We start from the raw sequence: 12428 nt of genomic DNA on the forward strand, positions 1-12428 counted from the left end.
GCAAGATATATTCGGAGTGCTAAAAGGAAACACTCAGAACCAAGAAGACTGTACCCACAAAGCTCTCATTCAGACTCGAAAGAGAGAGAAGAATTTTACAGACAAGCAAAGTTACAGGAGTTCATCACCACTAAACTATTCTTACCAGAAATGGTTTATGGTTTCTAGGCTATAACTAGAAACAAAAAATTATGAAAGGAAAAATCTCATTGGTAAAGGCAAACGTAAAGGTAATGGATCAACCACCTGTGAAGCTAGTAGCAAGATTCAAAGACAAAAGCAGTAAAGTCATCTCTATCCACAATAAAGTTAAGCAACACACAAAATTTAAAAATGTAAAATATGACATCAAAAACAAAATGGGGGGGGAGTAAAAATGGAGTGCTTTTAGAATGTGCTCAAACTTAAGTGACCATCAACTTAAAACAGACGCATATATACACAGGTTGAAATATATGAACCTCATGGCAACCACAAACCAAAAACCTGTAACAGACAGGAGAATAAGGAGAAAGGAATGAAACATACCACACTGAAACAATTCTTTTTCTTTTGCTAATACCTTCTTACCCTACCCACCTCCTGCCTACAGAAACCTTCCATTTTGTACCACCCCTAGGAGCGTCTTTCCACTTGCTAGAAGGGATGCAGCCCAATTCACGAATTGCTTAATAAAGCCAACTGGACCTTCAAATTAAAAAGAAACAAAGTTGGAAAGAATGCTGGTATGTCTCCCCAAAAGGAATAATCCGTTTTACCAAGTGAGTGATCACAACTCAATGTCTCTGCTTTAGAAATCTGGATTTTTTTCTTTTTTTAAATTGAAGTATAGTTGATTTACAATATTGTGTTCGTTTCCACTGTACAGCAAAGTGATTCAGAGATATAAATACACACACACACACACACACCCCTATTCTTTTTCAGATTCTTTTCCATTTTAGGTTATTACAAGATACTGAATATAGTTCCCTGTGCTATACAGTAGGTTTTGCTGTTTATTTCACGTATAGTAGTGCATCTGTTAATCCCCAAATCCTGATTTATCTCTCCCCCACCACCTTCCCCTTTGGTAACTGTAAGTTTGTTTTCTATGTCTGTGAGTTTGTTTCTGTTTTGTAAATAAGTTCATTTTTATCATTTTTTAAGATTCCACATATAAGTGATATCACATGATATTTGTCTTTCTCTGACTTACTTCACTTAGTATGATAATCCCTAGGTCCATCCGTGTTGCTGCAAATGGCATTACTTCATTCTTTTTTTATGGCCAAGTAGTATTCCACTGTATATATGTACCACATCTTCTTTATCCATTCATCTGTCATTGGACACTTAGGTTGCTTTCATGTTTTGGTTATTATAAATAGTGCTGCAATGAACAATGGGGTGCATGAATCTTTTCAAGTTAGAGTTTTTGTCTTTTCCAGATATATGTCCAGGAGTGGGATTAATTCTATTTTTAGTTTCTTAAGGAACCTCCATACTGTTCTCCAGAGTGGCTGCACCAATTTACATTCCCACCAACAGTGTAGAAGGGCTCCCTTTTCTCTACACCCTCTCCAGCATTTATTATTTGTAGACTTTTTGATGATGGCCATTCTGACCAGTATGAGGTGATACTTCATTGTAGTTTTGGTTTGCATTCCTCTAATAATTAGAGATGTTGAGCATCTTTTCACGTCCCTGTTGGCCATCTGTATGCCTTCTTTGGAGAAGTGTCTATTTAGGTCTTCGGCCCATTTTTTGATTGGGTTGTTCATTTTTTTGATATTGAGCTGTATGAGCTGTTTGTTTATTTTGGAAATTAATCCCTTGTCGGTTACATCATTTGCAAATATTTTCTCCCAGTCAGTAGGTTGTCTTTTTGTCTTGTTTATGGCTTCCTTTGCTGTGCCAAAGCTTTTAAGTTTAATTAGGTCCCATTTGCTTATTTTTGTTTCTATTTCCACTACTCTAGGAGAGGGATCCAAAAAGATATTGCTGTGATTTATATCAAAGAATGTTCTGCCCATGTTTTCCCCTAGGAGTTTTATAGTAGCTGGTCTTACATTTAGGTCTTTAATCCATTTTGAGTTTATTTTTGTATATGGTTTTAGAGAATGTTCTAAATTCATTCTTTTACATGTAGCTGTCCAGTTTTCCCAGCACCACTTATTGAAGAGACTGTCTTTTCTCCATTGTATATTCTTGCCTCCTTTGTCATAGATTAACTGACCAAAGGTTCATGGGTTTATTTCCTGGCTAATTTGCCTAGTTTTGCTAATAAACTTTTAAATCTTTTTAAAGAAAGATTTTTATAGAAGATTTTTAAACATGTTTAGAGAAACAATGAAAAATCCTTTGCTTCCTCCTACCTGCTGATCCATATAACAGAGGCACATGTGCTGGTCTGAGAACAGGCTGAAGACCTCAGGTTTACCCTGCTTTCTGGAGGGCTTCTACTGAAACTTGTCAATACCCTGCTTATATAAACCAAAAATTGCCAAAGCTCTGAATCTCCTATTGTCTATATTTTGTCTGTTTGGAACTATTTATTAGACTAGAAAAGCACCTCTTTTTCTTCATGTATAAAATGAAACCAGATGAACATCCTTCTAGCACTAAAGCTCTAGGTTGACTACATATAAGTGCAGTATATGCATCTTACTTTTTCTCTGAAAATAAGAGCTTTACCACTAGACAATAAAAATTCTATTCATTACTTTGGCCCACAGATAAAGTCCTCTTAAAGAAGAAAATTTATTTGAAGAAAATAAGACCTGATGTTGGGTCTCATTCAATTCATGCACATCATTTATTACTGAGGGGCAGGGACAACATTCCATAAACTAATGGAGATCTCAAACTATTTATTAGCTTATTTGACGCTAATGAGCTAATAGTATTGGCTTCTTGATAATGGCACATAACCTGACAAACTGTATAACAGCAGCCACAACTGGAAGATCATGAAGAAGGTTTAAAGGATCTTTTTTTTTTTCCTGTAAGAAGAATAATTCACTTGTCCACCGTTTGAAACTAAGAAGCCTACTTTTTCTTCACGTGTCCTCCCTATGAGTATCCTTGTACCTAAAAAATAACTTAAAGGTTAAAAAACTTATTAGGAAAATATAACTGATCCAGTGTTATAAATGGTTACTCCCACATGAAGACAGTTTTTACAAGTTTGAAAGCTTTCTGTATAGGCTGTTAACAGCGTGGACTGCACTTATATCAGCTAGATGTAAGAGTTAGATGTGAGGCAGCGCCTATAAACATCATTTTTTCTTTTTTTGTCTAAAGCTGTAAGAAATGCCAATTCTCAAGTCCTACTTTTAAATGTAAATAAGTGGCATTTCATTCTAATGACATTCTCAGACATCAGTCAGGAGGCTGTGTTAAAATGAGGTCTTGCCAGCACTTCTAAATTGCCTTGGCTGGGAACTACAGCTCTATGGAGTAGCAGGTTATGGTCAGCTCTGTTGAGTATGTTCTTATGTACCTTATAAGAATGTAAATCAAACAACAAAAATCTGAATTTGAACAAATTAAATACCATTTTTTTTTCATGTCATCTTCAAAAAAAAAAAAACTCCTTTGCTCAAACCTTCACCCTCTGCCAATCAACTCTGGCATAATCTATACAACATATCTTAAAGGCATAGAGAATACACTTTTAGGAAAAGCAAATGAGCAAATCATTTGATCATAATAAGTCTACATGAATGAATCATTCATTCCGTGAATCATCTGTGGCAATTGTACTATTTCACAGAACTGTGGAATCTTAAAAATTTACCAGGTAGAAGGAAATTGAGAGATTACTTAGTCCAAGCCCCTTGTTTCTTGGTGGAGGAAACCGAGGCCCTGGAGAGAAGGAATGTGCCCAGGATCACAGGGCCAGCCACCAGTGGGCGGGGCTCAAACTGGGACTGCTGGACCCAACATGCTTCCGGAGGCTGAGTCCCCTTAGAGTCAAATTAGACACATACTTGAATACTGATTTCTGCAGGACAACGTGATGGCAAATTTGCTACTGCAATCCTGATGTGTTTGGTACTCCAAGGTTGGACATAAATGTTAGAAGATTATTTGTTGCAAACCTTCTCTTTTGGGGATGACAATGCCATCCTTTAAAAAATGAAGACTGGATTCTGGTTAATGGTGCCATATCTCCTCATCAATTTAAATTATGTTACAGACTTTTAATTTCTGGTTCACTCAAAATTAAAAGCGGCTTCTGGGGACTTGCCTGGTGGCACAGTGGTTAAGAATCCACCTGCCAACGCAGGGGACACAGGTTTGGGCCCTGGTCCAGGAAGATCCCAAATGCCACGGAGCAACTAAGTCCGTGCACCACAACTACTGAGCCTGCGCTCTAGAGCCCACGAGCCACAATTACTGAGCCTGCGTGCCACAGCTACCAAGCCCACGTGCCACAACTACCGAAGCCCTCACGCCTAGACCCCATGCTTCGCAACAAAAGAAGCCACTGCAATGAGAAGCCCGCGCGCTGCGCTGAAGAGTAGCCCCTGCTCGCCGCAACTAGAGAAAGTCTACGCGCAACAATGAAGACCCAACACAGCCAAAAATAAATAAATAAATAAATTTATTTATTTATTTATTTATTTTTAAAAAGTTCATTCTGATACTTCAAAGATTTTCAATTTCTCAACCTGTTATGTGGCCTGGTTAATTTCACATTAACAAACTCCTAAGAGCATCAGAAGGTGTCTCTTTTAAGGGCAATCTTTTCATGAATATTTTTGCGAATCCCAACCTTACAGTAAAAAGAGCAGAACTCATGCACTCTGTGCACCGAAAGCTGTCATCCACTGCTACAACAGAGCACACTGGTGTGACACGAAATAAAACATACTTAGAGACAGAACCCAAAGATGTTGGGCAATTAGTCATGTATAGGCTGCAAAAGTCTGGGTGATGCAAACCCTCCTTTCTCAGGTTAGTGTGGGTAACTGGGAGCTGCTGATGGTCAGACAGGCCGCTCTAGCCCTCCTCACCCTGGGCAGGGTGAGCTCTTATGAGCCGTAACCACGGCCTGTCCCTGACAGGCCCCAATGGCTCTGAAGCAGGCAGTGATGCAGGAGTGACCTAGGACCAAGGGCACTCACTGTGCTTGCTGGCCTTAGCAAGAGCCCCAGAAGCCCAGCCCCACACAGCGGGAGAGTCCAGGCCCCAGAGCCCTCTGATGTGCTGCTGAGCTGTTCAAAAGCTCAGAAAACCAGTTTTTAAAGTGCAGTATTGCAGAAAATGAAGATGATATAAAACCTGCATGTCCAAGGGCACAGGGGTGGCCACAAAAATTTCGTTTCATCCAACATTTACTCTGTTCTACCCTCAAGTTAAATCTGAGCCTAATACAAGCAAATGTAAATGTGCGTAACCTGCCAGGACAAAGTTTACTGCTCAACGTGCCTGTGGACAGACTTCCACTCACTCGGGAATTACAGTGAACCTCCAGAGTGAAAAGTGAGTTTCTAACTAACGCATCTAGACTATTTAAGATAATCCATTCTAGAATACACAAGAATAAAACCTCGTCTGGAAAATCTGGGTCCTGTTTTTACTCTCACACTAAGATGAACTGCAATGGCTCCGGGTCTCTGTTAGCTGCTGAATGAGACCCCTCCCCAGGCTGCCCACTTGAGTTAACACAGCAGTACCTCCTGATGGCCACAGTGAGAGCCTCTGGTGAGCTGGCGCAAGGACAGATGACCTCCTGGCGTAGACCTTTACTTTGGAAGACGTTGAGAAATGCGTCACAGGAAGAAATAGACCCTAGAGGGAAAGGGGGGATGATAATCAGACAGGCGAAGCAATGTGAACAATTAAAAGTATGCCATAATATAATATGCTTTTGAAGTTAGGATTCAGGCACATGTGGAGTTAGGCAGCACGGAAGAATACTTCATTTAATATATAACTTACCACTCGTGTTACAATGAAAGATAATATTATTCTCAAACACAGACTTCAAGAATTTAAAAAATGCAACTTCTATACTTAAAACCTTTTTGCTGACTGAAGAACTTAACTTTAATAACTTTTCTGAGACATGTTCTACCATTTTCAACATGCATGTTCCAAGAAATGAGTAAATCAAAACCCAACTAAATGAAGAAAACATTTCTCTATATTAATATGAGTGAAGAGATCAAGGTATAATTAATAGGAACCTATCAGCTAAACTAGCTCCTAATACAAGTTTACCTTGCTTCCTGTAAGACTAATATATTACTCTGAAGAGTTATGGGCAAAATCAATTGTGTATTAAACAGCCCACAATTTATGGAGTTATTTTGTAAATGGAAGAATCATTTATAAAACTAATACAAAATCACCTGTATGCAAGTCTACTTTTGCATATCAGATGTTCTTTAAGAAAGTATATACTGCTTTAATTTACAAATATATATGCTGCAGAGTTTACAAATGTGGTCAGAAACATACATTGTTCATTTAATTCACTTCATACATTCACTTTGCTTCTTGCTTATATACTCTTCTCATAAAAAACAAGCTAGCTGGGTTTTTGTTTCAACTGACTGAAATATTTCTCAAGGTATATTAACAGTATTCTGTGGAACTGCTAATTTATTTTACCTAGTTAATTTCTGCTACAGGATTTGATCATAAAATTCCATTAAAAATGACAAATCAAATTTCCTGATCAATAAAACTACTATGGACCATAAAATAATAATAGTTAATATTTCTTGAGCGTTTATTATATCCCAGGGAACTGTACATAGGGATTGCTTCATTTAATCCTCATAAAATCTGATGACTGGGTACCATCTTGCAGCTAAAAAAAGGAGAAGAATTTTAACAAGTAAGTTATGTTCTCTTCAGAATCAGGAAATGGAAGGGCTAGGACTCAACCCCAGAGCTGTGTCTGGACCTTCAGGCCCTGGTGCCCGTAGGCTACGCTGAGTAATACTATTTGGCTATTATCTTAAGACCACTTCTTCACTATAAAGACTAGAAAAGGGAAAAATCAAACCCCAGAGAATGAAACCTGGAGAATGAGGCCCCCTCCTGACTGCCTGGTGCCTTCACTTACAGGGATTTGCGCCGTCGGCCACTATCAGCATCCGGAGAGAGGAGAGGTTGATGTCTCTCTGATCCCTGTGTGCCACCAATGCCCAGTGCATGTCCCTGGATTTGACACAGGCCACTTTTGCTGAAGGAGAAGCAGGGGGGAAGTGAGTCACCGTCTGTGCCGCAGGATGGCGTGACATTAAAGGGGAAGCCTCCGCAACGCACCTTTGTACTGGCAGACCTTCTGAATCCAGGACAGTGGGTTCACCTTCATCAGCGAGTACGGGATGCTGATCACGTGCATCATGTTCATGACGCTCTGAAAGCATGACACTGGGCAGTGAGTGGGGGAGGGCTCCACGTGGGACTCACCCTGCTGCCAGGGGCACCCTGGCGGGGGGGTGGGGACCACATGGGCATCTCACTGGGGATGATCCTTTAAGAGGCTGTGGGAGTGGAGGCAACTTCTCAAAGCTTGTCTAGTCCTCCCGACTCCTGCTTCTACTGATACAATTCAAGAATCTAAGTCCAATGGAAGCAACCTAAGTGTCCATCAGCAGATGACTGGATAAAGAAGATGTTGCACATATATACAATGGAATATTACTCAGCCATAAAAAGAAGCGAAATTGAGTTATTTGTAGTGAGGTAGATGGACCTAGACACTGTCATACAGAGTGAAGTAAGTCAGAAAGAGAAAAACAGATACCGTATGCTAAGTCATACACATGGAATCTAAAAAAAAAAATAAAAGTACTGAAGAACCTAGGGGCAGGACAGGAATAAAGATGCAGACATAGAGAATAGACTTGAGGACACGGGGAGGGGAAAGGGTGAGCTGGGACGAAGTGAGAGAGTGGCATGAACATATATACACAACCAAATGTAAAACAGCAGGCTATTGGGAAGCAGCCACATAGCACAGGGATATCAACTCAGTGCTTTGTGTCCACCCAGAGGGGTGGGATAGGGAGGGTGGGAGGGAGATGCAAGAGGGAGGAGATATGGGGATGTATGTATATGTACAGCTGATTCACTCTATTACCCAGCAGAAACTAACACACCACTGTAAAGCAATTATACTCCAATAAAGATATTAAAAAAAAAAAGAATCTAAGTCCAAATCCTTTTCTTATAAAATCTTAAGTTGAATGATCATTTTTTTATTGGCCTTTCAGTCTTGAAGCTTAATTCTCTCTGGTGTATTCTACTCATTTTTATTCACAAAACTAATTTCCTTTATTAAATGTTACACTGAAATCCAAGGAGCAGTGGAAAGTTGTCTTAACGCCCTCACTCTTCCATCTAGCCTGGATCATGTAGACCAGCACCCGTAAAAGGTTTCTTTCTTTAAAATGGATGACAAAGACTAACTTTTTAAGTAAATGGTCAGTCCTCACACATTGCAGCTGGGACTCATACACCTGAGCGGCTGCATGCACAGACTGGCAGGAAGAGACCACAACATGGGGAGCACTGGACAAGATCCCTCCTGGTCGGTTCTGCCCCCACTGTGGGTGGAGGTGGCGAGAGAGGGCACGGACACTCTGCAGAGCGCTGGTCTAGCTCAGAAGCTCTGCAGGAAGTTGACCACATGCACCCTCCTCCGCACGGGTGAGCCTGCTCACCGCTAACACTCACCTCCCTCACCTCGCGCTTGCTCCCCATTTTATATTGGGGGTGGGAGCATCTTTCACCATAAAGAAGGTAAGATGCCTTGGAAGAGTGCGTGCTGCCTAGCCAGAGACCTGTCTCACTCTACAAGGTGGCAGCCAGAGACAGACTCAGAAACCACCAATTCCGGAGGCAGTAATCCAGAGCATCAGTAAGCAGGCGGGTGACCACGTCAACAAGATCACAGAGCTCTTGAAAGCAAGACTGTCACGAGAGAACTCTGATGGCAACGGTCATCAAGCAAGTAGATGGGCCAGGCACTCACTGAACATTCAGCCATGTGGTTCTCATACAGTCAACATTCCCATTGGACAGATAGGAAAACCGAGGTGCAGAGTGACTCAGGCAACAGATGATTCTTGGGCACAGGAGCAGGTGACGTCCCCAGAGTCACAAGCTACAGCAGGAAGGACCAATGTCCAACCTGGGTTCTCTGGGGCTGTGCTCTTCCCATGACACCAGCAGGTCACGGGGAATGCGTGTGTGGGGCTGTGTTTCTGTCTCACCGACTAGTGTCCGGATGGTAACAGAAGGAAGCTGGCTGGGCCAGAGCCCCAAACCTTTGGCTATATGATGTCTGCATAAATTCTGGTTTATCAAGAGACAAAAAATCCCTCTTTTTATACTTATGTTCCTATCACTCATGTAAAACTACTAGAGTTTTCTGCTTCTAAAAAGATAAAAAGTTTCACCATAAGAAACTTAAAAAAAAAAGGGTGAGTGGAAATCATCACATATGAAACAGACATAGGGAGATTTGAAGCAGTGATGCTACACATATTTCTTAAGTGCTAAGCATATCTTAATAATAAGGTTATCCCTCTATCAAAAGTACCTACAGCTCTGAATGGTCATCACTTCTCAAGTGGCACTAACAAAAATGAGATATACATTCTCTGCAACTTGTGTTGAATTTTTGGCCAAGGGGAAATCTCAAAGTACGTTTCCCCCTGCAGCATAATTCCCAAAACGTTCATTAAACAATGATTCACAGAAAGATAAAACAAGAATTTTGTAGCCAAGTCAGATGTATGGGCAAAGTGACCCAAATGCAAGACATCAACGTTTCTGCACAATCTGAAATGCCAACTGTGGAAAGAAAGATCCTGAACTTCCCTGAGCCTAAAAAGGCCGCTCTCTCTCATAGCCGCAGCCTCAGAGCATAGGCCCACGATGCAGGCAAGCAGCTACTGACCCACTGGTTTGCTGAGCTCCTGGAAGTTACGTTAACTTAAGACTTCTAAAAATGGTAACTTTTCTTTATAATGTGGGAGGAAGGGGCTTACCCAAGCCACTGTGTACACAGATCATCATTCTAATCCCCACACTGAGCACATTCAAAGTTAAACAGGACACTGCAGAGCAAGAGGAGTCTCACTTACTGTTAGGATTCCGTGCCAAAGCCCAACGTCTTTCTTGAAATCCAACACATTCACAATTGTTTCAGCTATACAAATAAAAAGAGTCAAAAATTTTAACGGAAGATGGTCACAGACCAAAGGACAAAAAAAAAAACCAGTATCATATCAGTGGGAAGTAATGGGACTTAGAAAAACATCATTTCACTGTCTTTACAGAAATGTTGCAGCCTCCAATCAGACCCATTTAAAATGCTGGCCTGCCTGGGAAATGTTTCTAGATGAGTATTCTGACACACAACTTAACAGCAATAGCTCTTCACAGCATCACTTAAAACACCTTATTCCTTCTCCTTTTATATACTGGGTTGGCCAAAAAGATCGTTTGGGTTTTAATGAACTATTTGGCCAACCCAATATTTGTTTTCCCTCTCCCTGCCTTTTTCTTTCTTAAAAGATTCTTTTCATTTCCATCACATGTTCTCCCAAGAGAGGGAAATGCTGTGTACTTGCAGGAGAAGGCAATTTCCAGCAAACCTGCCACTAGAATGCTCGCCAAAGCTTCAGTACTGAGTGCCTCACCCCCTTTCAAAAAGGGACATTCAAAATACACAGCCTGTATTCTATCTTAAGCAAGATTTTTAAAAGTGGAGAATCAGGAAGCAAGTATCTATCTTCCCCAACCCCTGCAAGAGTGATGGCCCTGGACCTTTAGGAAATTAGGGCAAGGAATACAGGTCATGAGGTTGTGAGAAAAACTAGAACTAAAACTGAAAACAGTGACAAACAGGGTGGTGATCATTACAGGCAGTGTGTCTCCAGATGTGAAAATGTCTGGGAAACTTGTCCAGGGACCAAACATCAGTGGAACATCTCCACGAGACAAGTGAACTGTTCTTAAAAAGAGAGACTGCCAGAAGGATGGGGAGAGAGAGAAAGCAAACGAGAACAGCAAAAAGAGAAAAGTGTCTCATCCGTGGCTCGTGACAGACGCTTGGGTACTAGGAAGAGACTCCAGCATGGCAGGTGCCTGCGACGTGGCCAGTGCGGGGACCTGATGGCAGACACTCCAGAGGAGGGAGCTGTGGGTATGTGGGGTCTGATCCTTCCTTCCATGAGCCCGTCAGCACTGTCAACATGGCTACCTCCAGTGACCCTAACTCTGTGCCTCCAGGACGACCCCAAACAGGGCAAAGAAAGCACATCATGGAAACCAACTATTTGACTGTGAAACACAGCCCCAGAATCCAAGTCAGTTGCGGGGAGGGGAGTGCACTTAGCATGGGCACTTTTTTAAAGCTCCCAAAGAGGTTCCTGTGCAGCCAGGAATAAATACACATCAATGGTGTCAACTATCTGTTATGGCCTAGACTGTTTTCTCCCAAATTCCTACGTTGAAGCCCTAACACCACATATAAATGCGCCTGGAGATGGGGCTCTAAGGAGATAATTAAAGTTAGATGAAGTCATAGGGTGGGGCCTGAAACAATAGGAAGTGTCCTTGTAAGAAGAGGAAGACACACCAGAGCTCCCTCTGCACACAGAGGAGAGGCCGTATGAAGACACAGCCAGAAGGTGCCGTCCACAGGCCTGGAAGGGGGTCTCCCAGGAACCAACCCTCTGGCACCGGATTTCAGACTTCAGCCTCCAGACTGTGAGACGTCAACATCTGTTGTTTAAGCCCCAGTCTGTGGTGTCTGTTTTGGCTGCCAGAGTAGACTAAGACGCCAACTAAACAATCCAACACACAGACCTTCAGTGGAGCCGCACGATTCTCCGAGTGACTAGTAGGAACAACACTCATCTCACAGGGCTGGGGTCTGGGGTCAGGGTCCCTCGGGAATGGTCTGCTCATACCTTCTGTGTAGCCACACGCCTGTGTGAGGGCCTGGCAGTGGGTCAGAAGCGCGATCCTCGTCACGGTCACCCCAAGCACGCTCCCATCCTTGCATGTCTTGTACTGCAATGAGAAGGTGCCAAGAGGGTAGAGCTCCGGGCCCACACCCACCTCTGACCCTGAGCTGTGTAAGGGTTGCAGTGTGTGTCACTCAGTTCCCCAACCTCGTCCAGACCCAGCAACTCACCTCGATATACGCAGTGTCATTATTTGCATCCTTAATGTGCGGGAACCAATCTCGAGGAGGTTTAGAGAGATGTTTTGACTCTGTGACAAACCATAATAGCTTTGGCCAACCTTGGAAATAAAGGACAAATTCCTTTCAGGCAAGCATCCCCCAGAAGACAGGTGTGACACCACCTTCCCGTTGGTGGCATGCTTCACAACAGCACAAGCCAGACCAAATCTCTGGTGTTTCCATCAAGTCTAAGGCCACGGCTAAGGTGCCGTAAGCC

At 42.2% G+C, this 12428-nt stretch overlaps 1 protein-coding gene across 4 annotated transcripts in view; it reads right to left on the bottom strand.

The window, feature by feature from the left end:
• The window catches only part of DIP2C (disco interacting protein 2 homolog C), a 371973-nt gene that overhangs the window by 91180 nt on the left and 268365 nt on the right, over positions 1–12428 (bottom strand). For all 4 annotated transcript variants that reach the window (XM_059056827.2, XM_059056829.2, XM_067030168.1 and 1 more), the window contains 6 exons: positions 12161–12270; positions 11934–12036; positions 10101–10165; positions 7270–7363; positions 7067–7186; positions 5667–5781 (listed from right to left, as the gene is read on the bottom strand). In XM_059056827.2, coding sequence (XP_058912810.1) covers positions 5667–5781; positions 7067–7186; positions 7270–7363; positions 10101–10165; positions 11934–12036; positions 12161–12270 — 607 coding nt within the window. The remainder of the gene's footprint in view (positions 1–5666; positions 5782–7066; positions 7187–7269; positions 7364–10100; positions 10166–11933; positions 12037–12160; positions 12271–12428) is intronic.

Source organism: Kogia breviceps, chromosome 3 (genome assembly GCF_026419965.1).
Source record: "Kogia breviceps isolate mKogBre1 chromosome 3, mKogBre1 haplotype 1, whole genome shotgun sequence".
NCBI classification, from domain to species: domain Eukaryota; kingdom Metazoa; phylum Chordata; class Mammalia; order Artiodactyla; family Physeteridae; genus Kogia; species Kogia breviceps.